Source organism: Dichomitus squalens, assembly GCF_000275845.1.
Source record: "Dichomitus squalens LYAD-421 SS1 unplaced genomic scaffold DICSQscaffold_24, whole genome shotgun sequence".
Lineage (NCBI taxonomy): Eukaryota > Fungi > Basidiomycota > Agaricomycetes > Polyporales > Polyporaceae > Dichomitus > Dichomitus squalens.
In genome coordinates, this window is record NW_006766906.1 from 1 (window position 1) to 27506 (window position 27506).

The 27506-nt window shown below is 56.5% G+C and overlaps 8 protein-coding genes across 8 annotated transcripts; 5 read left to right on the forward strand and 3 right to left on the reverse strand.

Moving 5' to 3' along the window:
• Nucleotides 1-353: 353 nt before the first annotated feature.
• On the forward strand, nt 354-1547 carry DICSQDRAFT_171565 (uncharacterized protein; the record flags this gene model as incomplete). Its single annotated transcript, XM_007367233.1, has 1 exon — nt 354-1547. One exon carries the CDS (start codon nt 354-356, stop codon nt 1545-1547), a length of 1194 nt encoding a protein of 397 aa, XP_007367295.1.
• A 1825-nt stretch (nt 1548-3372) lies between these two features.
• DICSQDRAFT_108134 (HET-domain-containing protein) lies at nt 3373-4482 on the forward strand (the record flags this gene model as incomplete). The annotated part of the gene is made up of 2 exons (XM_007367234.1): nt 3373-3555; nt 3898-4482. Coding segments are annotated over 2 exons (768 nt in total), but the record flags the coding sequence as incomplete, so codon positions are not given.
• A 396-nt stretch (nt 4483-4878) lies between these two features.
• DICSQDRAFT_137960 (uncharacterized protein) lies at nt 4879-5993 on the forward strand. Its single transcript, XM_007367235.1, has 2 exons — nt 4879-5653; nt 5676-5993. Exons 1-2 carry the CDS (start codon nt 5083-5085, stop codon nt 5831-5833), a joined length of 729 nt encoding a protein of 242 aa, XP_007367297.1. The 5' UTR covers nt 4879-5082; the 3' UTR covers nt 5834-5993.
• A 1063-nt stretch (nt 5994-7056) lies between these two features.
• Nucleotides 7057-8718, forward strand: DICSQDRAFT_181628 (uncharacterized protein; the record flags this gene model as incomplete). The annotated part of the gene is made up of 2 exons (XM_007367236.1): nt 7057-7238; nt 7291-8718. Exons 1-2 carry the CDS (start codon nt 7143-7145, stop codon nt 8716-8718), a joined length of 1524 nt encoding a protein of 507 aa, XP_007367298.1. The 5' UTR covers nt 7057-7142.
• Nucleotides 8719-9372: 654 nt separating this feature from the next.
• Nucleotides 9373-16325, reverse strand: DICSQDRAFT_88574 (1,3-beta-glucan synthase). The gene is made up of 12 exons (XM_007367237.1): nt 16036-16325; nt 15720-15979; nt 14548-15171; nt 13510-14493; nt 13146-13457; nt 11692-13069; nt 11456-11632; nt 11019-11400; nt 10503-10968; nt 10113-10443; nt 9920-10057; nt 9373-9863 (listed from the first exon to the last, which is right to left on the reverse strand). Exons 1-12 carry the CDS (start codon nt 16262-16264, stop codon nt 9808-9810), a joined length of 5337 nt encoding a protein of 1778 aa, XP_007367299.1. The 5' UTR covers nt 16265-16325; the 3' UTR covers nt 9373-9807.
• Nucleotides 16326-17549: 1224 nt separating this feature from the next.
• DICSQDRAFT_64116 (uncharacterized protein) lies at nt 17550-18158 on the forward strand (the record flags this gene model as incomplete). Its single annotated transcript, XM_007367238.1, has 2 exons — nt 17550-17866; nt 17975-18158. Coding segments are annotated over 2 exons (501 nt in total), but the record flags the coding sequence as incomplete, so codon positions are not given.
• Nucleotides 18159-19789: 1631 nt separating this feature from the next.
• On the reverse strand, nt 19790-22357 carry DICSQDRAFT_156019 (P-loop containing nucleoside triphosphate hydrolase protein). The gene is made up of 2 exons (XM_007367239.1): nt 21699-22357; nt 19790-21633 (listed from the first exon to the last, which is right to left on the reverse strand). The coding sequence occupies exons 1-2, from the start codon at nt 22101-22103 to the stop codon at nt 19975-19977; spliced, it is 2064 nt and encodes a 687-aa protein (XP_007367301.1). The 5' UTR covers nt 22104-22357; the 3' UTR covers nt 19790-19974.
• Nucleotides 22358-25217: 2860 nt separating this feature from the next.
• Nucleotides 25218-27506, reverse strand: DICSQDRAFT_156020 (FAD/NAD(P)-binding domain-containing protein; the record flags this gene model as incomplete). The annotated part of the gene is made up of 9 exons (XM_007367240.1): nt 27291-27506; nt 27167-27236; nt 27071-27113; nt 26853-26890; nt 26684-26797; nt 26447-26620; nt 26230-26377; nt 25413-26203; nt 25218-25232 (listed from the first exon to the last, which is right to left on the reverse strand). Exons 1-9 carry the CDS (start codon nt 27449-27451, stop codon nt 25218-25220), a joined length of 1554 nt encoding a protein of 517 aa, XP_007367302.1. The 5' UTR covers nt 27452-27506.

The following is a 27506-nucleotide window of genomic DNA, read 5'->3' on the forward strand; positions in this document are numbered from 1 at the left end:
GGGGGTACAGAGGTCCCCTATATATACTACTGTACATCTGTGGCTACGTAGTACTATACAGTACATTCCCAGGATGCACAGTTGCACAGAGAAGCAGTGCGTACACAGCGAAGCTGTGTGTGTACCACATGAGTAGTACAGCCTCGGTTATTGCAGTAACCGGCTGTGCCGTTCCATATCTTGTGACGGCTGTGTTAGGCAAGCTGTGTAAACCAGCGCCTGTTCAACAGCAGGAGGAGATTGTGCGGCAGATTCCCGACCTGAGTCTCTTTGCGTGGAGGCCGGATATCTATGGGGACTGTGAACCACATCAGAATCTTGTACAGGCCCTAGAGAATGCTCAGTCGTTCAAAATGCGGTCGTCGCTTCATAATTCAACACTATATGGTTCAAAAATCAGCGACTTTGGAGCAGGAGGAAAGATCAAAGCTATCCCTCACGACGATGTGTTCCGTCGGCTCGGACTGAAGGACCTTCCAGTTCCCAAGTACACTTCCACCTCGCATGGTATTCGCACCAAGTTGCCCCTCGTACCCCTTTCAATTGCACTTCCCGAGCAGCTTACAGAGTATGATTGGGAAGCTCTTCCATCCCAGTGGTACCTGGTCATCCTCGGATGTGAACACGACGACTACCCTGGCGCTCTTCTCGGCCAGGTCTGCTACATTCCCTCCTCCGAGTCCGGTGTCGGATACTTGCACTACGGATGGGTGAAAATCAGCCCTGCACCAAGGCGGGGTCCTTCTCAACCCGACTTCTTCCCCTTGTCGCCGGCAACCATCGCGCGCTGTCGCGAGCGCATTGAGGTGAAGACCGTGTACATCTCCAAGCTGGAGCACGCTACCGCACAATCACAGCATGCTCGCCGTCAGCGGCACAAGACTCTCAACCTCGTGCTGCTAGGAAGGACTCGCGATGCTTTACGTGCACAAGGGTACACGGCGGAACTCCGAGGGCCGGATGAGGACCATCGGACCACTCACTGGCTCACGCTTTCCAATGGCGACCACAGGATCGCCGTCGAGTACCAGCATACTCTCGAGGACGAGGACGATGGTCAGCGGTTGTGGATCAAGGCCACCGTCAAGGCCCTGCAACTCGCTCATAGCTCATCTGGGGAGGTGGAGGTGAGTCCTAACTGTGTAGAGTGGTCGGATTGGGGTGGTCTACAGTATGGGCCATGGGTCTTGTCGCTGTCCAACACAATAGTCGCCCTCACTCTCAGAGCAAAGCTGCTCACCGTGCAGCTCGGCTTCGACTGGGCAGCGCCATCACTTTACTCCCTGCACGTCGAAGTCGTCACCAAGACGCTGCAGGACACATCTACCACGTCGCCGAAGTTAGCTCAGGGCGCGCAGGATGTCGAGGCCGAGCTTGAGGGAAGCGGAGGCGTACGTAGCGCCATCGACGATGCACGTCTTGGTATGCTCGATTCAGAGGGCAGCGCGGGTGGGCCGAAGGCAGGCTCTGTAGGAGAGGAAGACGGAGCGCGCTTGGAGTCGCATAACGGGGACATCGACGGTGAAGTGGAGGGTGTATCGGCTTGACGGGACTGCTTTGCCGACGACTCTAAGGGTATGGCCAATTTCTCGGTGGACCCTCTTATGCTTGATGTGTATGAATTCACATTGTTAGTGTCGCATTCCTACACCTCTGCCTCATATGTATTCCCATTGTGCTTGTAGTTTCGATGACCATTGCGCTTGACCGGAACGAAGGGGGATTTCTGAGCACCTTCTGACAATGTGAAACGTATTGATGTCATGTTTGCGCCTTAGATTCGGGCCTCGGTCGACGAAGCTCACTCCGATCTTGAGGCGTAGAGCTGGGACGCAGGGTGGAGGACTCCCGTGCATATACTCATGATTTATCACGTACATTATGGACGTGGCTCAAGGTGTATGCATGTATACGAAGGTCATACCAAACGACGGAGCAACATTCCTGCACAAAATTGCGACAGCTATGACGCGCGATTCACAGCAGAAGTCGGTTCAGTAGGCAAGCCCATATTAAAGACTGCACACAACCTACCTGATGCGACGTACTCCTCCCTAGCCTAGCTTCTCGCAGAGATCCTCCCAGATGTCCTTGATCACGATACCACCGACCCCGGCAGAACAAGATATGAGAGGAATAGAGGAAGACTCACGAAGTCGCGTACATGGACCCCCTCCCATAGGATCCGACATGAACCTGAATACTTCTGATCGTTGGGACGTCGTGATCGGATGACTCTGCAGCGGGCAAGCGCGACCCAAAAATGCTGAGGTCAAGGCGGACAGGAATTGCTTGTAGCGACGATTGGGATGAGAGGTTAAGGGGAGGGTACCCATGTGGTCACAACTGCACAGAGGACAGTACACTGGTCGCCCAAATCAAGGTGCCGTTGTGGGTCTCGTACAGGTGCCCCAAGTCGCTAACAGAAAGGGGAGTACGGTGTAGGAAGGGCGAGTCGCAGTGATGAGGAGTCTAGAGATAGAGTGCACTGCGATGGAGATGATCTGGCGGGCTGACGAACGCAATGTATGACGCTAGCAGGCAGAGGAGATGCAATGCCTTGGTACCGAGGGATTGCGAGAAGCTCAGGGTCACCACGTGGCTGCACTGTATCGGCGCTTGCTGCCTCCTTCCCTGGCGATCCCCGTATACTGCACCGCATAGTCGAACGCGTCTCCGCCGACCTCTCAGGCGGGCTATATGACCGGCACAGAGTCACAGACCCATCTGAACTCGAATCCAGGTTGGGAACGAAGCGTGGACGCTGATTCACTTGCACAGGTACATGGCGCACTCATGTCCGGATATATGCCATTCAAGTGCTACACAACGGAGTGTCCTACTCTTGGTGAACTGGCAAACCTCGTGTGCGGTCCTTGCGATACCCTTCAGGTTGGCGCCCCCGGCTATAGATGTGGAGATGTCCGAGCCGAAGTGCACCGCGCGCCCCTCACCAAGGGACGGGTGGCCATCACGTTCATCCACGACTTGTGCTTGTAAGTAGAATTGTCGACCGGACTGGACATAGTTCTCGCGCGTCTCGCGCTACTAGGGACGTGTAGCACCGCCCCGATTCGAAGCTACCACCGCCCTCAACACGCGGCAAGCCTGGAAGTCCAATAAAAGCCCCATAGAGATGCTCCGTCACGGGCAGGCCTCAGCGTTCTCTTCCCTCAGGTAATTTTTGCTCGTCGTCTGTCCCATCGCCGAAGCTGACCATATTTAGGACTAACACTACCTCCGCGACATTGTGTACTCTGCATTGATTAAGCGCGACGGCGGCAGCAATTGACTGGATAGTCTGTGAGTATTTCTCCGAAGCCTTGAGGTGCGTGTCGCTGATGGTGATTGTCTATCCCCCCGAAGATCAGCATGAAGATAAGGCTACTCGATACGAGGACAGGCCACTTTGTGGAGAAGGACCCTAAGCACACCGAATACGCCATCCTATCGCATAGGTGGAACGATGTTGAACAGTCGCACCAGGGACTCCGAGGCATCCAGAGGTCTTATGATGCACGAGGTCGGCTATACTTCTCGAGACTCCCCGTCTCTGTCACGCGCAGGGCACTTGAAAAGATCCGGGTTATCAGCAAATTCTTCGCACCTTTCCTGCCTCACCACAACCGTATGCAGCGCTGTCTGGCTCATCACCCTGCCACACTATCCACGCTTCGGTTCATCGTCTATCATACTACAGTGGTTCACTACGTCTGGTGGATCTGGATCTTGTCTGCGATCATCGAGGACACCTCGTTCAGCGTCCCCGTCCTTCTCGACTCTTCGTCATTCTGGGCCCTACTCGTTTCCATCCTAGGTGTCTCGCTCCTCTCAGCGATCTTCGCGACCATCATCGGTGTCTTCTCGATCTGGGACGACCCGGATCTCTCATCTAAGATCCGAGAAGCATGCAGGGTGGCGCGCGAGGCCGGGTACCGATATCTCTGGATCGACTCTTGTTGCATCGACAAGACGAGCAGCTCCGAGTTGACGGAGTCGATCAACTCGATGTTCCTGTGGTATAGCCTTGCGAAGATGTGCTACGCGTACCTCGCTGATGTTCCATCCAACAAAGACCCCCGTAAGGACAAATCCGCGTTCTGCTCGAGCCAATGGCACAAGCGCGGGTGGACGCTCCAGGAGCTCATTGCCCCTTCCGGCGTGAAGTTCCTCGCAGATGACTGGACGGAAATTGGCACGAAGTTCACGCTCTTTGACCTCATCGAGGAGATCACGGGTATCCCTCGTCAGGCTCTGTTGCACGTGAAGTCACTCGACGAGTTCAGCGTGGCCCAGCGCCTCTCGTGGGCAGCGCGGCGGCAGACGACGCGGGAGGAGGACCGAGCGTACTCACTGCTGGGAATCTTCAACATCAACATGCCCACGCTCTATGGCGAGGGATCTCGGGCATTCCGGCGGCTGCAGGAGGAGATTGTGCGGCACGTTCCCGACCTGAGTCTCTTTGCGTGGAACCGGCATATCTATGGTGACTGCAGACCCGATCAGGATCTTGTCCAGGCCCTAGAGAATGCTCAGTCGATTGAATTGTGGACGTTGTTTGAAGGTATAGCACCATTGCGTCAACACATCAGCGAGTTTTGGGCAGGGGGAAAGATCAAAGCCATTCCTCACTACGATGTGTTCCGTCGGCTCAGAGTCGAGGACCTCCCAGTTCCCAAATACACTTCCACCTCGCACGGTCTTCGCACCAAGCTACCCCTCGTACCGCTTTTAATCGCACTTCCAGAGCGGCCCACAGGGTATTATGGTTCCCTTCTATGCCATTGGTACCTGGTCATCCTCGGGTGCGAACACGAGGACTACCCTGGCGCTCTTCTCGGGCAAGTCTGCTACGTCCCTCCCTCCGAGTCCGGCGTTGAATGCTTGCGCTATGGATGGTTGACAATCAGACCTGCACCAAAGCGCGGGCATTATAACCCCGAACTCTTTCCCTTGTCGCCGGCAACCATCGCGCGCTGTCGCGAGCACATTGAGGTGAAAACTGTGTACATCTCCGAGCCGGAGCACGCTACCGCACGCTCAGAGCATGCTCTCTGTCAGCGGCACCAGACTCTCAACTTTATGCTGCCGAGGAAGGCTCGCGACGCTCTACGTGCTGAAGGATACACGGCGGAACTCCGAGGGCCGGATGAGGACCATCCGACTACTCACTGGCTCACGCTTTGCCACGACGACCACATGATCGCCATCGAATACCGACATACTCTCAAGGACGAGGACGATGGTCAGCGGTTGAAGATCAAGGCAGACGTCAAGGTATTGCGAGCCGCTCTTGGCTCCGCTGGGATAATAGAAGGGGATTCTACCTCTGTACAGTGGTCGAATAGGGGCGGTGTGCGGTATCAGCCATGGCTCTTGTCGCTGTCCAAGAAGAATGTCGCCTTCACTCTCGCCGCAATGCACCTCACCATGCAGCTCGGCTTCAACTGGGCAGCGCCATCGCATTACATCCTGCGCGTCGAAGTCGTCACCGAGACGCTGCAGGACACAGCTCCCACGTCGCTCGAGTCGGCCCATGCAGAAGAGCTTCAGGCGTCGGGCGCTGACGATGAAAAGGCCGCGCAGGATATCGAGGCCGAGGCCGAGGGTAGCGGAGTCGGCGATAGTAGCACCATTGACGATGCACGTCTTGGTATGCTCGATTCGGAGGGCAGCGCGGGGGGGCCGGAGGCAGGCTTCGGAGGGCAGCGCGGAGCGCGCTCGGAGTCGTATGGCGGGGAAGTCGATGGCGACTTGGAGGGCATGGGAGGCGTGTCGCTGGGACTGCTTTCCCGACGACTCCAAGGTTGATGACCAACGACTCCAAGGTTGATGACCAATATCTTGGTGGACCACCGTATGTTTGTTCTGTGTGTATTCGCCTTAGTAACGTCGCGTTCCGGCCCCTTTACCTGATGTGTACCTCCACCTAGTCTCGATGGCAATCGCGCCTGACCGGGACGACCGGAGATTTGTACATACCTTCTGACAATGCGAGATAGTTTGATACGTCGTATGTATACCTTAAATTTGGACCTTGACCGACGAAGCTCACTGCAATATTGAGGCGTAGGGCTGGGATGCAGGGTAGAGCACTCCCGTGCAATATTGCTATCGCGTATGTGGCTCAATGTATATACATGTATATGGGACGGTGGTAACAAGGAATGGGGCAACGTTACTGCACAGCCATTCCCGCACAAAACAGCGACAGAATGGAGTGATATCCCACTGTGGAAATCCATTCCGCAGCCGCGCCCGCATGAAGAAAACCTGCACACGACGCACCTTGTTGGCTACTTCTCACTATCGTAGCCTCCTCTCGCGAAGGTAGTTCCAGAGGTCCTTGATGGCAATACCATCAATCCCGGAAGCGCAAAAATGTAAGAACGATGAAGGAAGACTCACGAACTCGCATACTGAAACCCCTTCGCATGGGATCCGATATGGATCTAAACACTCCTGACCATCGGGCGGGACAGCGTAGTCCGAATGACCTTCTAACGGGCAAGCGCGACCCGACGATGCTGAGCTCAAAGCTGGCAGGAACTTTTGGTTGTAGCGACGGTTGGGACGAGAGGGCAGGGGAAGTGGAACCTCAACGGAGCAAGGGGGTCGCACTGCACGATGGACAGTACTTACGCTCTTCTCCGAAGTCGAGGTGCCGTTCAAAAGTCTTGCAAAGGTGTGCCAAGTCGCCTTGTGATCTGTGTCCCCAGTCACAATACTCCAGTCACAGTGTGACGCCAGACGTCTGCGGACCGCCAGGCGCTTGGCACGATCATGCTTCGACCTTGAGATCTTGCCACCTCACTCAACTCAACGCTTCACACTTTGCACAATTGCAACTCTTTTGGCGCGTCAAAAGCTCTATATTGCTTGGTTTGGTACCAGGCTGACCGTGTGAGTGCAAATATATTGACATCTAAGCCCTAAACACGTTGACGGGTGTCTACGCAGTGTTGTCGTCGACAATGCCTTTAGCGTCCAGTCAAGTCCTTGCTAATGGCGATATCATCTACGCCATACTAATGCACCTCCCAAAGCCGTTAGATCCGGGTCGCAAATGCTGGAATGTAGCCGAATGTGCGACTGTCTGTCACGCGTTCCACGAGCCCACTGTTCGTGTTGTGTGGAGAAACATGCCTGGGCTGCCTCCTTTGTGGCAGCTTCTGGCTCCGGAAGAGGTTGATATCCCTGGTCCTAGCGAATGTCCTGAATGGAACTATCTTGAGCCAGTACGATGTGTTTCCTCGATGCACACTATACACCTCTGACTAGATAATGCAGGTGATTTCCGCTCGGCTGTACGAGGACCCCGTACGATGGAACCGCTTCTTGTGGCACGCTGCCCACGTCCGCCAGCTATGCATCGATGCCTACACCTTTCTAGAAAGAGAAAGGCTCCTAGGATTGAAAGAACTTGAATTGGACCTTGTCGAACTGGAACTTCGCGAAGCGGGATGCGTCCTTCTTCAAGCCGTTGCTGTCAAGAACGGAGGAAGATCTATTCTTCCTGGCCTGCGCCGAATAAAATGTCTGGGGGGAACCCGAGCCCAAGCCTCGGTCCTCGTGTCCCTCTTCACGAGGACTCTGCACGAGGCGAGCTTCCTGTTCACTCACCAGGACGACTCAGATATCGCTACTCCTCAGCTGCTCCGGAGATTTCGGGAGGTTTCTCCATTCTTGGACAGCATAGCCATCGATTGGTACTGGAAAGACACGCCTGACGCTGAATCATCGCTTGTTCAGGAGCTCGTTGCTTTCGAATGTCTTCGCAACGTCAAAGTCACTCACCTCTCTCAGTTCTCTCTATTGCGAGACCTTGTGACGAAACCCAACATCGCCTCTGTCGAAGTATTCCGTATAATCGGTCCATGGGCCGGATTATCGCAGCCGATTGCGGCCCCCAGCCTGTGCGAGCTGTCGATCGAGGGAAGGATGGCCACACTTACCTGTCTCTTTCAGTCTGTTCAATTCCAAGCGCTAAAGGCTGCGAAGATCCGCGCCACATCTTCTCCAACGAGGCGTCTCGTAGCTGGCGACGTGGTATTGTTCCTGGCAACTTTCGGCGCTGCTGTGTCACCCAGCTCTCTCCAGAGCCTCGAACTCTCCTTCCATTGTGAATATGTCCCGGGCGCGCTCCGCGGCTGGTCGGGTCCCATCCTCCCATTTCGCGAGATGCGCTCGTTTTCCTTATCTTCGTGGAATACCCTGTACTGGAGTGTGGACGACGAAGACATCGGCTTGCTCACCCAGGCATGGCCGAAGCTGGAGCGCCTTCGCATGGACGGTGTGACTTGTTCCAAGCCCATCCCCGCTTCAGCACTCTACCACCTCTACCGTTACTGCCCCAACCTCCGAGAGGTCTCGCTCCCCTCTCTCAGCTGCCCTATCATCGGCGTCCACTCGATCCCCGCTCCGTCGGCAGATATCCCACCTCACGGGCTACAACGCTTGAGTGTCAAGGCATTCGTTTCCCTACCCAGATCTCGCCTCTCAAACCCGAAACTCGAGGGGTTTGCTCGGTACATACTCGATCTCTTTCCACGCTTGGATATCCATGTATGCAGGCTTGCACTAGACGAGTGGGATCGCAATCGCGGTCGGATTGACCCCAAAACGCTCATTCGCCTACTACCACCGGGTGCCGTTGTACTCGAGCGGGGTTGGGAGTCCGTTATGCAGTTCATGTGCTCGGTTTATGAACATCAGTAAGATGTTTGTCTAACCATATTTATCATTGAAACATGTATAGATTGCTATAGCTGTCAGAGCGCTCAGTAGACGCAAAGCACTATGCTAACCATAGCGTTCACCCTCTATTGTACACTTATCGCGGTCACTCACTCTTCATGCAGGCAAGGGAAAGTGACGTGGAGTATGCCGGTGCCCTTCCGTCGAGGGCGGCGCAGTCCCACGAAGACACATATATCCAGAGTCGGCCGGCCCCGAGGGGTTTGGCGTCCGCGCGGCGACTTACTGAATGTGCCGACCACACCTCCAAGTCCCTGACCTGCTCCCATCACAACATTCTCCATCGTCTGCCGGTGCGATCTCCTGGAAGACAGGAGGAGGGGCGAGGCAGGGGTCTGATGACGACAGCTGCAGGTTGATATTGATCCGGAAGGCGTGAGAAGCGTATCTGCTTTCTCCCCCAACCCCCGTACTAGTGTTCTTTCTAGATATGGCCCTCGACTGTTAACTTATATATCTACATTTGCACGAGATGGTCATATCAATTGGACTTGCCCTGTGGTCCCTGTGTCAGCGACTCGTCGGCATGAGAATGAGATGTGGTAGCGAAGATTCTCTCGCCAATTAGCCCGGTAGCATGCCCTCCTGCTATCAGAGCGACTGAGGCGCATGGCAGAAGCATCCGAGTCGATTTTGGGTAGGCACATGAGATTACAATGCGGTGCAAGACATGTAAGCGTTCATAAACATCTCAGGATGTGCGTCAAAGGTGCGAGACGGTACGAGCGGCATCCTCGTGTGCAGGGTGAGCGAGAGACCGGCAGTGATATGGTATGATATGGAGGTCCGAATCTGAGTCTTCCGAATCAGCGTCAACATCAACGGCAGAACATGGGGTACGGAGGAGAGCTGCAGGCTGGGCTTGGGCTCCTAGGACTAGGTACCAGGGGCTGGCAGGCAGAGTAAAAGTACGTTACTAACGAATTGTCCATCTCTTTCAGGAGACAAGATGTGAAAGTCCGGGTAGTACACAAGTATGTAGGTGGGCAATGGGTCGTTCAACGTACAATGGAAATATTCTATGATATGATGAGTCGTAACTGTAGTCCATCAGATGCCCTGGCAAATGCTGCAGCTGATTGTGAGGTGATCGCGGAAAGCAAGCGCTAGACACCAAGGCGTTCAGCATGCGTTCCAGAGGAAAACCAGTAAGTGTACTCACGGAGTGCAAGCAATGCCCCGAAGACGGCAAATCCCAGCACATAAATCACGCCGTACTTGATGACGATCCACCTACGTTGCCGCTTCTGCTTGATAGAGTATAGCGGCGCACGAATCTGTTTTGACGGCCGCAACCAGACTACATGCGCGCATGTCAGCCACTGGTCCCAACACGACATTAGAACGGGACTCACAGAGCATCATCGAATGAAAACGGTCCATGTACGGAATCAGCACGGGCGGCGTCAAGATGAACATCAAAATATGGCCCATGAGGAAGTCCGAACTCCAGAGCGACAGCTCGATGATCTTCACGACAAACTCGCGCGCCGGCTGCGACATGGCGTGCGAGCCGAGGCCACGGCCGTACCACTTGCCGGTCCACCATGCGCGGTTCGTCTCGTCGTGCTTGAACTCACGAGAGAGGAAGACGGAGATGAGCACCTTGTTAACAGCGCGCTGGATGAAGATGATCGTGATGAGACCGAGCACGGCATGTGCCACGTTCCACAGCTCCAGGAACCACTGTACGGAGTAACAGTGGTTAGCAACGGATGTTAAGGGCACGATACTATGTCACTTACGAAGAACTCGAAGAACGCTATCATGCCAATGACGCCAAGGGTGTGCCCAAGGAACGCCATCAGCGAGCCGAACTTAGGGAAAGGTGTGTCGAGCATTGGCCCGAGGAACAGCGAGAACAAGAACAGGACGAGCAGGACAGCTGCGTTCCACACGATAGGGCCGATGGAGACGATTGCAATCCGGATAAGCGGGCTTGGAGGTTGCTTGCCATTCTTGTCGGGGAACGACTTGACGAACATGTACGCAATGACGAATAAGATGGCCATGACAATCGGGAAAATGACCTCCGAAATAATGACCGCCCGCCACTTCGCACGAGGGACATCGCCAGACAGACGCTCGGACGGGTGTCCCAAACGTTTCTTTTTGTATCCAGTGATCATCGTACGCGAGAGACGGCAGTACCCGATCCAAGAGTTGGCGTGGGCCCGAGAGTTGCCGCGGTTCATCCAACGCAAAAACTCGCTGAAGTGTTCGTTAGAACAAGATACGCAATGACAAGGATGTACACATACCGATAATCGATGATGAAGTCCGCAGGCGAGAACTGGTGCGGGTTGAACAAGAACGGCGAAACGCATAGCGCGAGGATAGACACCCAGAAGTACGTCACCCATCCGGTCCAAATCGTCAGCGTCACGTAGAGCAGCATGACCAGCGTGCGCATGCCCAGGTAGATACTTGGACCTGCGAAACGCGAGTATAGGATCGCGAACGAGATACGCGTAGTCGCGAAACCACGGCCAGTGGCAATGTAACGCGCGCCACCGAAAGTCATGTTTGTGATGATCGAGTGCGAGTAGATCTGGGTCGAGAATACCTCGAAGGCGGGCGAGAGGGATCCGAAGTGCTTCGCAAGGCGGAAGACAGCCTTTATCGTGCCACGCTCAACGAGTTCTGTGTCGGCGAGGTCGTTACTTCGGTCTAAGACATGTGAGTAGAGTTTACATACCTTGCAAGAAGAGTGGCAGATACGCGATCATGAACACCAAGAAGATACTGATGATACAATGATCGATCCACTGGAAGGCTGGCGTGAGGTTGTAGCAGCCGGTGGGGCCAAGGAGTTGTCCGGACTTCGAGTACTGGCAGAGCTTGAGCTGGCCGTTCAACGTGCCCAAGAACACCACTGTAAATCAACGTTGAGCTTCTCCACATCCTCACCAAAACCGCCAGTAGGATACTTACTCGTGACGATGAAGATTTGCACTGACAGGATGACGAGCATGTTGTTAATGTGGAAACCGGGGTGACCGTAGTAGAACGTCAAGAACCTGTCGATCGGCAGCTGCGTCCCGAGGTAGTAGTACTCCCGACTGAGCATCTGCTCGCCCATACCCGTCCCGATCTTCGTCTGGAAATTCAAGATCGTACCAAAGCCGAGATCACGTCCTTTACCGCACTGGTAGTACTCCGTGTGCTTGATGCGGCCTCCACGCCCGAACGCGTTCATACCAGCGTAGATATCCTCGTTGAGGTGCAAACCTTTCTGAGCCTTCGACACGCCCCCGCGCGTCGTCATGAACAGCGCGTTGAGGAAATCCGGATGACCGTAGTGCAGCTTGCCGCCGATCCACGCGAGCGAGCGCGCCGCGAGCGTACCGAACGTCTGCTCCTTGCCCGCAGCTAAGTCACCAAGAATACCGATATTCTCCGAGAAGATGTACTCGCGCGCCCCGACGATCGCGATGGGCGACTTCTTGAAGTCCTTATGGCCCCACTGCGCGTACGGGCTCTGGCTCGACACCGCGTACTCCTCGAACTCGGCAAGCACGTTCCGGATCTTGAGACACTCCTCGAGGTAGTTGTCCTGGTTCGCGTCGATGAGCTGGAGGTACTCCCCACGATAGAAGATGATCGCGTGATTCTGGTTGTCCGACTTTCCGTCACCAAGAATGGGGTTGCCAGGAAGCTCGATGCGGAACTTAGGGCGCCGACGGCTGGTCTCGGGGATGAACTCAGAGTGCCCGTCAATAAGGCAAGAAAACAGGCGCGGGTCACCACCCTCCTTGCGAGGGGGCTCCTCCTCGAGGTACGCGATTTGCAGGTCAGGGTACGCACGCAGCAGGAACTCGGCGTTCTCCTGCTCCTCGCGATTGAACTTGGCGTAGCGCTGCATGGAGACGACGAACTTGAACTTGCGACGCGCCATACGCTCCAGTTCGCGCTCGAGCTTGTCCGTGTTCCCGCCAAAGAGCTGCACGACCTCGGGGTTCTCGACGCGGTAGAGGAGCTTGATTGCCTTCGCGTAGTTCATCATGCCGGACACAGTACGGTAGAGCGTCTGCGCGCGTAGGGAAGCCCAGATACGCGTACGGAGCGTGAATTCGGGAGCGGCAGACTTGAAGCCGATGCAGTAGAACGGCAGGTCGTCTGTCTTGGACTGACCCTTCTCGTCGCCGAATGGGTTCGCGCCGTTGTACATCTGCGACTCCTCCGCGAGGATCTTGGTGTCCTTGACGAAGTTGTCCCACTCGACCGGGTGCAGCTGCTTCAGGTACTCGAGGAGCGTGACACGCGTGTTCTGGTCCTCCTCGCGGATGATCTCGCGCAGAGAGAGCAAGATCTACCAAATGCGGAGATTGCGTTAGCTCGGTCCCGTCCAACACCCTAGCATGCCTCATTCGAGGAGATGAACGTACCTTCTCGCTGTAGTGCGGCGTCAATACGGTGAACGTCGGCATGGCATCGACAGGAAGCGGCTCCGGGACGGCGGTAGTCAGCGATTGGGCGAAGAACGAGATGCGCCGCTCCGCCTCGCTTCCGGGCGTGAAGAACTGGCCGCGGTAGCCCTTGTCCCCTTGCGAGATGAAGAACGCGGGCGCGCGCAGGCTGCGACGGCCGTCCTGTGCATCGACCTGATGGTACAGCAACTTCTGAACGTGCTCGATCGAGAGCAGGTGCTCCCGGTACATTGAGATGATGATCGCGTTCCAGATCTGTGAGACAAGAACCTACAACGTGCGTCAGCAACAAACGCTGGTAGGTCTGAAGTGTGAGTCAAACCTTGGGCTTGTACTTGGTCTCCATATCCGCCGTAGCCAAGATCTTCGAGTAAATGCGCTTCGGCAGCCGCGTGTAGATGTCCTTCCACGGCGTCCAGATCGACAACCCCAGCGCGAAGCTCCTCCCGATCGAGAACACCGTGTTCCAGATGATCCACCACAGGAACGTGTCCAAGAAGTAGAGCACCAGGTCCATGAGATACATGATCGTGAGCGTGAACGCCGCCTGGTTCCTGCACAGCGCGTTCCCGAAGTACTTGTCGTTGCAGCCCTGGATCTGCATCCCGACCATGACCCGGATCGGGTTCTTGAACGACAGCGTCAGGAAGAAGTAGCTCTCCGTCAGCTTGCACCCGAACACGAGGAACCACAGGAAGAGGGACGCTATCCGCGCCGACGAGGTCAGCGACGGGTAGGAGGCCGTGAACGTCTGGCTCGCGAGGTACTTGCGCGACTTGCCCGCGACGCGGTCACCGAACATCCGGCCCGAGGGCAGGACGGCGAACAGTAGCGTCGCGACGACTGAGATGAAGAACTGGACGATGCCGAGGATGAGCGCAAGCGAGCCACCGGGAGAATTTGACTCCGCGATCGCGATGTAGAACGTGGGACCAGCTGTGAGCGCGAGCGTGATGACAAGGAAGATAAGCCGGCGCGTAAGGTGAGACGTGTTATTCCAGGTGGTGGGTATGTACGAGAACTCAGCGAGCGTGGCTGCGATCATGATGATAGTAGCGACGGCGCCGCCGAGAGCGGTAGCGGACCAGCGCATAGCCGAGGACTTGTCGCCATTGTAAATTGTCGGGGAGTTATACGCCGTGTAGAACCAGTACATGGATACGTGTATGACCCATATCCGGTTGAAGTTGACGAGCAGGTGGCCGAAGGAACGCTTCTCGAAGTACGTCTTGAAGAAGACGCGGTTCCAGTCTATCCGGTCAAACTTCATGAACCGCTGCGATGGTGGGAGGTCGACCAGGCGCGTCTACAAAAGACTTTAACATCCACGCCTAGATGCGCGACACACGCATGAACCTACCTTGTCAGTTAAGACAATCCGTGCAATACCCTCAGGATACCAGAACAGTTGATTGACATCATCGTACCCGATAATCTGGTCGTGGTCCTTCTCCTTGCGCACGAACTTGCCATCGACGACCTCGTACCCCTGGTCCCGGATGAACCGGTACAGCGGCTTCACGACGGCGTGCAAGTACAAACCCTCCGGCACGGGGTCTATCCGGTTCTGGCACTCGGGCGAGCGGTAGTAGTCGTCCGCGCACTTGAAGATGAAGCACAAGCACTCGGGCACGAACCGCACCTGCGCAGCCTCGCCCCAGAGCAGCAGCCAGAGCGCGATCTGGCGCATCCGGTCGTACTGGCTCATGTTGTTCATCGCCTGCCGCCACCGGTCAAGCGCACTGTGCAGCTGTCTCTCCGCGGCCTTGTGGCCCCTTGACTTGCGCTTCTGGGACCTCAGCCGCTGTAGGCCTGGATTCTGCGTCGAGCCAATCGCATCGTCCAGATCGAGCTGGGCCGCGAAATACCACTTGCGATAGTTCGCGTGCTGGCCACCGATATAGTCCGCATGGAGAGTCAGGAGTGCTTGGTTGGGCGACATTCGCGATGCGCGGCTATCGAGAAGTTGCATTACGAAGTCGAACTGGGTTGACAAGCGTCAGCGTGAGTGATATCTAACACATCGGGCAGTGTTCCCCGCGTTTCCCCTGACAAGCCCTCCCCTCGCTGACGAAACATGTTCAATCAATTCCACCTTCACTACCCTCGGCGGGCGTTCAGCGCCGTCAACCGAGACCGACCGAGGGGCGGCGAAGGCATCCCATCCAAAAATGAGCCCACCGGTTTCAATCACCAGAGCGCACACCAAAGTTTCTTCAGTCACGCCGCATAAGGATAGGGAGTCTTCGGCAAGCGGATGGGCGTGCCTCAGCGGTCCGCAGTTATGAACGCGAGAACGCCTGTCAAAGGCACATGCGATGCAAATGGTCCGCTCGACCAACCAGACTGCCCCGTGCATCCACGGCGCCACGCTGAACGGAGCGCGTGCACTACGCATGGCGTTCAATTTACACTGAACGCCGACGCGAGTAAGGGAGCGGGGAGACCGGGGAGGAGGCAGGGTCGAGAGGGAAGCCGGGGCGAACGAGGCTCGGTCGGGCTTGGCCCGTGAGAGAGTGGAAACGTACTCACCATGTTTCTCATCGAGTCCCGCTGGAATCCGAACTTCTGCGTGAGGTCCAGGAATACATCCTCGATCTCTTCCTTGGACAGCGGTATCTGGCGCTCGGAACTCCATGCAGGGTACGGTTCTCGGACAGAGACGCCGTTGTGGTCGACGAATGTCGGGGTTGAGGACTCTGAGATTCCCATACGCGGTGGGCCGAGCGACTCGGTCGAGGGTACGTATTTCTGGCCGTACACATCCATGTCCGAGTCTGTGTCCGGTTGGGCTGCAGAGCGTAAGCATGGGTAATGAGGGCGAACATCGGAGGATTGTGAGACGCACTGTAGTCGTAGGCCCCGCCGTGCTCGTAGTACCTATCGTCGTCTCCCTGACTGCCATCTGAGGCGTAGGTATCTCGCTGCCTGTCGTATCGTTCCGAGTCGTTGTCGTAATAGCGGTGAGGCTCGGGCATTTGGACGGGTTGGTGGAAGGGATCATGAGGGTCGGAGGAGGGGGGAGACGAGGGGACATACATGCCCTCCTGGCTGCGAGGACCAGGACGGGAGGCCATGATGGGAATGGCGAAGGCTCCGGTCGCTGGACGCAACGACGAAGGAGGAGAGGATGGCGAGAGAGAAGGCGGTGGAGGAAGGAAGAGCGATGGCCGCTGCGAGCGGCAAGGTCAGCCCATGCCTCCCAATCTCTGCGCACACACCTGCGTCACGCTCCCAGGCCCTGCCCCAGCCCGCGCTCTCCATTTCTGGACGCCATTCTGTCCCAATCGGGCCATGACAGTGGAGCCCCTGGGAATGCCGCCAGAGCGAAGCGCCCGAAAGCGATCGGCACATGTCGCGTTGTTGACCCATCGACGTCAAGACTATACTATGTATGTAGTATGCGCTCGAGGACCTACCAGTCAGCCTCATCTCTCTCGTCTCTTCGCCATGTCGTTGCCTCGGCGAGCAGCGCGATGACTGCCCGCCCATGGAACCTGCTGCCGTTGGCTACCTGCTCATCCCGATCCTGACAATGGAGGCTAATTGGCACCTCATGATTCCTCGCCTCCAGGCGTTTTGAGAACGTCCACCAGCTTGGCAGGAGACGGCCACCGCTTGCTTCTCAGTCGAGCTCACTTCGCCCGAGAAACATCGAGTACGACCCAGTAGCTGCGCAGTCGCGCTCCAAATCAATCCGTGAACCAGTCCAATATCTCCCAGAACAGGTTCCCTTCGGGCTCTATCTGTTACTACCTTAAAGGCGAACACTTGCTTTATTTGGGCCCTGGGGACAATGTAGCATTGTGCAACTTGTACTCTCTTGTTTTCGTTCGCAGCCTATAAAGATGAAAACTTACTCAGTCCAGCGAAGTTCACCCGAAAGCCATACTATCCATGGATCAGAGTTTGCCCACTTGTGCTGTTGCGTCAATAGAGGTGAGCGGCGAACGATGCTATGTACCTTCGTTACTACACTCCCAGCGCACTCATACTCGGACGCTGGAGCCTACGTACTCGTAGACAGATACTCAGGGGCTCATCGTGGCGCATGCCGTCCTCGCTGTACTCGTGTATGTGCCGACTCTACTGTCTGGTTTCTCGGAACCTCAATGTCCTCTCTTTTTGCGGCGCCGCAAGTGCCGCAGTCCCGTACCGGCATAGCTTATCGTAGGCGCCGCAAGCGGATTTGATCATTTCCTTGCACCAGGGTCTTGCGGTTCCTCGACTCAGCAGCAGTACAAACACACCTCTTCCATCCAAGCCTGACGCCACCTCACATCTCCTACACTTCTCCCCGTCTCCCGACGCGCCATCGCCATCGCCACCGCCGGAGCAACCTAGTTGCAGCGCCGTTTCACGATGACAGATCCCGGGCCCAGCAGGAAACGCCCCAAGCTCGAGGAGCCCGACGAGTCGGACACCGCAGCAGACTCGCCGGACGTCGACGAGAAGCCGTTCGTCAACCACCCCACGCTCTATTTCGACGATGGGAACGTCATACTCACGACGGGACGCACCCTCTTCTGCGTGCACCGCTCGCTCCTCTCCAAGCACTCCCCCGTCTTCCGCGAGCTGTTCGAGCAGAAGCATGATCGCTTCCGGGGCCTCACCCAGATTACGATGGAGGAGACGCGCGAGGACCTAGAGGCGTTGCTTGGCGTGATATACGACGGCCTGTAAGTCCTCTGTTCCGTCCTGTCGGACAGTGCGCCTCTCTGCGAGGTCACGGTGGCCCGATCTCAAGCTAAGTTCACGCCTTTGCCTTTGTCATGTTGGTCGTGCAGGCGCTACGACGTGCAAGACCTGACCGTCGAGACGTTCCCCACGCTCGCGACGCTCCTCCGTATGTCGAAGCAGTACGAAGTCGAGAAGCCCGCCGAGGACATCGTCGCGCGCATCCGCGCCGAGTGGCCCGCCACCCTCGCGCAGCACGACGCCAAAGAGGCCAAGCTCAGAGCGGAGCGCGCCAGGCGACTCGGGCAGTGGCAGATGGCGGAGGACGTCAAGGCGCCGCAGCATCAGCCCCAGCCCCAGCAGCACCAGGACCATTTCGCTGACAATTTCGGCGCGAACAACGCAATGCACCTCCAGCCTCACTACCAGCACTTTCCCCCACCGCAGCAGCGGCATGGGGGCGCGATGCTCGACGCGGCCCAACAACGACTCATACATGGGCTGGATCGGCAGCAGTGGCAGTTCTGGCCCGTCGGGGCGAACAACAATGATGCGATTCAGGCTCGCCATTTCGCGGGTCGCATGCGTCCCGTTCGAGGTGGAATGGGTGAACCGATGCAGATACATGGCGTTGGCAGAGGCGGTGGTGTCGGCGGACCCATGCACGCCGCACAACCCGTCGCCGGCCCGTCCAACGCCCCCGCCCCCGCCCCCGCCCCCGCCGCAGCTCCTCCAAACCCCGACGGCTCCCCTTCACCAGCGCCCTCAGAAGACAAAGAAGACCTCATCGTGCACCCCGCGAGCGTGATCGGCCTCCTCCGCGAGTGCGGCTACGCGGACCCCACGCTCTTCTTCCCGCTCTTCTACGCGCTCTCGCGCACGACCTGGCAATTCGGGGGCGCCGCGCTCGGCCACCACCTCGCCCCGCTCGCCGCGGCCGACATGGAGCGCCTCGTCGTGGGCATCGAGCGCGTGCGCGCGCACCACGCCGCGTTCGCCGTCGCGGTCCCCACGCTCGATCCGCTCCCGCACCACCAGGGGATGGACGGCGCGCACGCGCGCCTGCGCTGCCTCACCGGGGCCTCGCAGCTCTGGGCGACCATGGTGCCGAAGCTGCTACTGGGCACCAACGACGCGAGCGTGATACCGCCCGGGCGCGAGCCGCTCGAGGAGTGGGCGGGCGTCGTGCCGAACGTGGCCGGACAGTGCGCGCGGCATGGGGTGTGTGCGGATTGTGGCCGGGCGATCGTGGCGAGGATCGAGGCGTTCAGGCGGGAGTTCTGGGCGAAGCTGCCGCAGTTCTTCGAGCTAGTTTGAGTCTGTTAGCTAGGGCTACATATCTCTCGGCCAGTGTGTCCTCCTTGGTTATCGAGTGCGTTTATTCTTGGTTGTGCGTTGTTGGCCGAGTCTTCCACCTGTATCAATTGCATGCTCTGGGGTCGTTATCATATCCAATCTATTGCTCGTTAGTTCAGATGCTACACGTTGTTGTTAGGGACTCTGCGCTGTACCATACGTCACTATCTTTGTCCCGTTCATTTGTAGGTTTTCGTCCACTGTACGTTGTACTGCTATGGAACATATCCTAACCAGACTATTTGCCCCTACTTACCCCCGTACTGCAGTCGTTGGATTGGCATCATGAACTCCGATACGGGTAACGGCACCACCCTCGCAACAACCCATTCCCGCCTACAGGCTATACACCGCACACGGGTACGTCGCCTGATATACTAAGTTCTATCTGTACTTGGACACATTCCGAAATTCGTAGTTCTGTGGGCTTAGGGATCGAGACCGGCGATGTCGCCGAGACGCCAATTCACTACAGACCAGTACGCGACATCTTGTCAAGCTACCTTGACGAGAAACGCAGCCTGCGCTAGCTCGGATACTATAGGACCCTAGTCCTCAGGAAACGTTCGGGATGAGGCACAGGGGCTCAACGTGTGAAATTACGGCCCGATGGAGCTACAAACAAAGACGAACATGGAGGGTATATACAACGTCTATGATATGTGTGTAGACATGACAGATATGTGTGTCATACGATGTTCCAAATGCGGTACAGCTACAACTTGTCCGGGAGCTGCTTTGTGTGCACTAATGCTCAATCGTTCGCCTGCGAGATCGCCGCGAACTCCGTCATGAACTCCTCCATTGCGTTCAACGCTTCCGTGAGATGCTCGTAGCGCATCTGCTCCCCACGGCTGATCGCGAGCGACGTTGCCGTCCTGCACGCGTTCTTGATCTGCCGCCCGTTGATGTCGCGCTGCGCGAGCTTGGTCAGCAGTTCTTCCGACAGCTCTGCCTGGTCAAGGCCCGCCTTGCGCAAGAACGCGCGCCAGATCTGGACTTTGGTCGGCACGGTGAGCTCGTTAAAGTGGAGCGCGACGTGGATGCGGGAGAGGAAAGCCTCGTCAAACGTCTTGATGCGATTTGTGGTGAGGAAGAGGATGCCTCGATAGTACTCGATGTGCCGGAGGAAGACGGCGACCATCGCGTTACGCTCCATGTCATGCAGCGAGCGTTGCTCGAGAAAGACGTCCGCTTCGTCGATGAGCAATACCGCGTTCCACGCGGCCGCAAGGTCGAACGCTTCGTCCAACGCCTGGTCGAGTTCGTGCGCCGTCGTACCAAGGTCGCCGCTACCGACGATGTAAAGTGGTCGACGGAGGTGCTCGCTCGTCGCCTCCGCAGACAGCGTCTTTCCGACACCCGGTGGACCGAAGAGGTTGATGACGAGACCTTGACCCTTCCCGCGCACGAAATCATCGAAACCACCAGCACCGCCAGAGTTGAGGCGTCTGTGTGCCTCGATGAGGGAGCGGAGAAGTGTCTTGCGCTCTGGGGGAAGCACGAGTCCCGCAAAAGCCTCGTCGTTCCAAAGAATGGGGGTGACAAGGTTGACGTTGAACTCAAGCCAAAGCTTGTCCGTCAAGCTGAAGCCGTAGAGGATAGGAGAAGCCAGGAGCAGCTCATCGTCCGTGAGGCCATACACACCATTGTCGTTTGGACGCTCGGGGAAAAGCCTGTCGGGTGTAGGGAGCTCGTAGTCTGCGTCGACGCGAGAGAGGCCAGCCTTGTCGATCATGACCCTCGACCGGATTCCGTACCTCTTGAACTTCAGGTCGCCTGAGACCCACTCATGCCGGCCAGCCGTCCCCTTGTAGTGCATGTGGTGCACACCACACAGGGACACCCACCGGCGCGCACGTTCCAACAGTACCGCCTTCAGCGCAGATGGGTCGGGGTGATACTCAATCGGGAAAACGCTCAAAATGTTGATCTTCTCCACGCCAGGGAACCATCGGATCTGAGAGGTGGTTTCAGACATGCCGAACCTCCGCGACCGCTTCGACTCATCGTCATTCCACCCAACGTCGTCCTCGTCCTCGTCATCCTCATCGGCCGCGCACTCCAGCCCATCGCACTCCAGCCGCCAGTATTCTTGTCCGCAGTTGTTGACGTACTTCTCCGCACGAAGTAGCTTCATCGCTCGGGTCTCCCGCGTGACGGGACAACGTCTGATGACGATCGTTCCGGGGATGAGAATAGCGTAGAGGAGGTCGAACGTGATTTCGTGATTCTTGGTGAGGCTTGCAATGCGCGCGAGTGTCTGTTTGTAGTTCTTGCGCAAGTACGCAAGAAGGACCCCGAGTGACTTGAGCACGCGATCGTCTTCCTCCGTGCGGTCCGTACGAGAGCTAAGCTTCCTCTCGTGCTCCTCGAAGCGTGGCATATACGTGATGAGCATCTTGGGATCAAGCTGAAATGGGCACAAGAGTGTTAAGAATCGACAAACCCAGAGATCCGCGGGAAGTGAGCACACACCTTGATCGGTTCCGAGTTCCACGAGATACTGCGTACGTCGCCGATGACATCTTGGCACGCCTGCACAAGATACGGGCTTTTGAGGACGATCTCGAAGGAGATTGTTCGCTGCGACTTCTCCTGCGACCTCGAGTACTTGCGTACGACCACAAAGCAGAAGTCTTCCCAGTCGTCGTTGCCAGTGGTCTCAATGCCCACGGGCTGCACCTGTTCAGCTGGTACGTCAGGGTTGGTGGTGTCGTTGTACTTCCACGAATCCGACTCTTCCTCCCATCGTGAGTCGACGAACTTCACATCCAGCTTCAAGGGAGCGAGGTCGGCGGACGACTCGGTCGTGGCAGGAGTGGGCGCAACGGACGAGGTAGGCTCAATGTCGCTGTTGCTAGAGCTGCTCGTGGAAGCCATGATGTGAAGGGAAATGTTTGAAGGGGCGTTGTGAGTTCGGATAGACTCTGCTGGTTCTTATACCACACCATGCGCCACAGAGACCCTGAGAGACCCCGATAGATGTCGAGCGCTGATACCGGTCAGATACGATGATTGACACGTTCCACCTGATGGGACAATGAAAGACTCAGAAAGCAATGAGGTACGAACGACACAGGTAATGGCAAAAATTCTTCGCGTGCAGAGTCGTGGCGATGTCCCACGCCGTTGGCACGCTGGTCAGTAGTCAGTACTAGTCAGTCCTAGTCAGAGACGTGGCAGCGATAGTCGAACAGCATTGACCGTCATTTCAAATCCGAGCGCAAGATCGTCTTCTGCGTTTCCTCCGATTTCGGGTCAGCGAAGGCTCCTTGCCTGTTGGAGTGCGAAGTCGAGGAAAATTGACGACGTGCCTCACGTCGCCGCTCGTGGTTCCGTTTGTGGTGAACGGAGAGGAGTCAATGCCGGCTGTCAAAGGGTTGGCATTACCGCAATACCCATACAGAACGTCCAATGGGAAAGCTGGACAGCCTTCGCCTGTCGATGACTACATAGACATCAGGCCTTTATGACGATTCTCAGGGCAGTGAGATGACTCCTTTGTTTGGGAAGGCGGTGTGGTCCGGTTGCGCGCCCACCGCTAATCACCGCCACGGGCCTGACACGATGCCGTCGGCGGCGTCTTCGGGTCCGACACCCATACCCGCGTAGCTATACCCCGCAGTCACATATGGAACGCAACAACATATCCAAGGCATTTCCGTTGTTCACCCCTCTACACGCATCATATTCATTGGAAAGGGCACCCAAACTAGAGGGACTCCTAGGAGGGGTCCCTGAGGGTTCTAGTTACTTCTCATGCCCTTGCAGTAAAGTCGTACGGACCATCAACGAGGCTGTACAGAGGACCGTAGGCGAGAGGCAGCACTGACGGATAGCATACATGCACTTCGATGCAGACGGACGAGATGCGAATCAAAACGGGCGTCATCGGTTCACTACATGTCTCTACCTAGATTCTGAGTTCGTCCGGGATGATGTCTTGTAATCGACGACCCAAGACAGCCCCATTGCGTGCCGCAGACCAGAACATCGTCCCGTCGGGAGTTCACGCAACATGCCAGACCCTGTCACCGTGGTCGGAGAGCGTCGCCAAGCACGATCCATCACTCGTCCTCCACACCCTCACCGTCTTGTCTTCAGATGCAGAGGCGACATACTTCCCACATGGGGAGAAGCATGTCTTGCACACCCGTCACTCGTGCCCTTCGAGAGACTGGACCATGGCGCCAGCGTGTGTATCCCATATCTGTACCATCGTGGCCCGCGACACTGAGAGCAGCAGCCGAACGTCCGGGGAAAATACGAGATTGTTGTCGGACCCTTGTGCCTGACAGACTTGGAGAGGCTCCTGTCTAGTCGCCGTGTCCCAGACACGTATCACCCCGTTGTGATACACAACCGCGACGTGCGCGCTCGAGGGGCTAAACGTGGCTCTGAGGGGATGCTCACGCTCGCCAACCCGCTGGAATGGGAGTGTGAGGGATGCGCCATGCAGAACGTCCCAAACTCCACACTCGCCCAGATTGTGCACAAAAAGACAGCGGCTGCCAGGAGAGAACAGGGGCTTGATGCTTGTTGTCTTGTTTGCGTGACCGTCAAGGGGTACCGGTCGGAACGTTCGCCCATCCCAAAGTTGTGTAGTTCTGCTACGATCGGGGGATATGATGTAAGCACCATCGCTCGACCATGCGTAGCTTCGGACAGCAGCAGGATGACCTTCGAAAGTGGCGACTCGTCGTGAGCTATCGCTGATGTCCCAGATGGCGACCTTCCCATCTTCACATGCAGACGCGAGGTATCGGCCGTTCGGTGAGAATGCGAAATCTCGGACCTCCCCATTGTCTGTAAACCACTCTTGCGAGATAGATGCATCTCGGGCATCCCACAGGATGATGGTGTTATCATTTGAGGCTGTTGCCACCGCCCATCTGAGGAGACAAGTGCGGTGACGCCCGAGTCATGCCCGGGTTTACCAGCTACTCAAGTCAACATCCCACGCAATATCATGGTCTCTAGATTCAACTCACAGTATCGGATGTTCTCGGTCAGCATCCATTTCTCGCTTAGTGGCCGGAACCATCTGCGAAACTCGTTCGACCAGGAGATCGTCTTCCGAATATTCAGGAATATGCCAGGCTCAGAAGGCCCGTCACGAACTGACTGTCGCGAACTGACTGTCACAGATTAGACCCGGATGGCTGAGTTGGACATCGTAAATATTGACGGAGGAGATCTTATTGATGGAGACCAGGTAGGATGGACAACAGTGGGAACGGAGAGAGATCGTCCCACGCGAAGGACAGAGATTGCACGACAGGCTGAAGGTGCGGCTGAGATTGGACAGCATCGTAGAACGCCATGAGTCGTTTCGTGCTACGGAGGTCGACATTGGTGAAGAGGACAAAGAGGCTGCGAGGATGGAGCTGACTGCATGTGAGAGCCAAGGCGCACAGCGTGGCCTTGTCGCCGGAGCAGAGCTCGACGGCCCTCTCGATGACCTTCCATGGAAGCGCCGGGGACTGCAGGGTAGATGAAACCGAAAGTAAGAGGTGCAGGGAGATCGCGAGGTCGTCCAAGGTCGACATGACAGGTCAGAGGGCCACGGCACGGTGAACTCGAAATACACTACAGCGAACTTTCAAATGACTTGTCGCTTGAGCGCCGACTGCTTTGGAGCAGGCTGTGCTGGGGCATTTCAGGGATCCGATCACGAGGCGTCGAATGGGATTCGTCCACGCCGAGTGTTTCCTTCAAATGTCAAAACGTCTCATACTTGTCCGACTGCGTTCACCACAGAGCACCAGTCGTCCGGACGTGCAGGCAGAGCGGTGTGGACGACGGATGTATGTACATAACTATACGACCCGACTCCGCCAGTCCGGTCGGCGACCGGCTTGTGGAAGTTTGCATGTTTGCCGCTAGCTATTAGCCATCCCGGTCGATGCACTGCAGGCTACAACTCTATCGCTTATACCAGCACTGAGGCACGATCTCCTGCTGTTGCATCTGTGCTTTCCTGTGCGGCCGACTCTACACTGATTGCCACTTAGCTATGCCGCACAGTCGGATATGGAGTGGAACAACATATCAATGCACTTCTGTTGTTTCCCCTTGATAGGGATTACATTGGAACGAGCACCCAACCGGAGGAATTCATCTTAGGAGAGAACTCGAAGGGTTCTAAATTCTCACGTACCTGCAGTAGGGCGCGCCGCGTCCACAAACCTCTCTAACATTGCGACTGCCGTTAACATAGTCGGGGCGATTCAACGTGAGCTCCGCCGAGCCATAGACGATATGGTCCACCGCCTCGACCCCGAGCATGAACGAGTGGTCTTGGTTGCTGACTTCGTATTTCCACGATCCGAAGCGGCCGCGCGAGTAGATGCCACGCTCCTGGAGACGGGGAAGTAGCTCCTGCAGCACGCCGTCGCGCGTGAGCGAGGGAGTGGGGTAGCCGTGCTCGAAGCGACGGTAGTAGATCGACACGATTTCGTCGTCGGAACGCAGCAGCTCGGTATTGATGAGCCCTTGAATAGAGTCCTGTAGGAGCGTGTCGTAGTGTACCGGCTTGTTGGGCGACTCGGAGACTTCGACCATGACGGACCAGTAGGGGCCGGGCAGGCGAGCGGAAAAAGGTGGCTTGGAGCCATCGGCGAGCTGGAGGGTGGGGAGTGTGACCTCTGGGGGTGGCTGGTTGTGGGGCGAGTAGTTGGAGAAGATCGTCGCACGATAGAAGGGGCAATCATCTTCGGGAAAGTACAGCCAGCACTTATCGCCGATGCGCTCCGGTCGATGGCCGCGCAGGCCGATGCCAATGACGTAAGTACTCGAGTGAACAAGTCGTCCGGCTAGGCTATTCAGCTCCGCATCGCCTATGACGTCCGTGAGGGTGTCGATGGGCATCGTAGAGACAAGTTGGCGATACTTCACAGTCGTTCCATCCTGGAGAAGGACTCGTTTGCGTATGTCGTCGATGCTGACCACTTTGCCCTGTTTACCGAGGCGAACGTTCTCTTTCTTCAGCTGTCAGCGACGGCACTCCAGATCCCCCCAGTACCGCCAAGGGAGGGGAAGCGAAAGGTAGCATTAGGACCCCAATCCTCGGTGGTCTTGTGGAGAATTACGTTTGTAACGATTGTCTTGAGGTCGGGCGCCGGGACACGCTCACCAAGCCATGAGCATTGCATCTAGGCCACGCATTAGAAAACCCGTGTACGAATGCTGAGATTCGGCAGACGTATTACCGGAGAACTCACATCAGTAGTTGGAACAGCCCAGACCTTGAAGTTATACGGCCGCATGAACAGGTTGGCGACACCTTCTCCTTGGGTTTTCAAGATCCATTCATCGAAATTATTAGGCACACTTGTTGTCGCCGCGGCATCGAGAGAAGCATCGATCATCCCTTGGAGACACCGCACCTGATCTTCCTTGGGGAGCATGGAGATGTTGTGTTAAAAAGGATAGGGAATCCAAAGGCCCTTGTACCTGACGTGTGACACTCGCTGATGGTTACACCAGTCTGTATCGCGGGGAAGAGCTTCGCAGAGACAATCGTCGAAATACTGGTAATGTGAGAATATGACGTGACCGCCGACATCGAAGAGCTGCCACCGATCTTGTGAGAACGTGTCCTACAGTTTGACGCAATCTGTTCCTTACGAAGCCTTCCGGGGTGGTGTCTGTCGCAGCGAGCCCGCCTGGTGTAACGGTGGCGTCACGGATGACGCACCGTCACAGAGAAGTACGGCAGTACCCGGCTTAGTCACCCGAGGTAACGGTGCTTAGTGGCTGTAACGGGCTGGGAAAGTGGGACGGGTAGTCCAACGGTTGTGCGTGGTGCAATTCCCGCACGTTCCATTTTCAGCTAGTCGTTACACCTGGCTTGCTGTTGCAGTCAACAATCATCCACGATGGCCCGTCCTGGTTTACGCGTCAATTGCCTCCCTGATATGACGAATCTCACAGCCACTCACAATCTGCTGAAGACGCTTGGCAGCACCGAGACCTGTTGGCCCAGCGCCGATGATGAGAACGTCAACATCGCTGGAAGAGGATGGTTTGTCGCGCTTGCGAGCTAATTTTCAGGAAGATACGCACGTTTCATATCTCGGATATGTAGGAGAGCTCATCGTTGTGACAACGGTAGAAGTGGCGACTGGTTCAAGGCCTCTTAAAACATAGTCCCTTGTATCAAGGCGGTACAGCTCTTTCACAGAACGACTATGAAATTGTGAGACAGGACCACAAGAGATCCGCATGGATGAATCGTTATGATGACCGGCAAAACGGAGATATGGGGAAGTAACATGACGC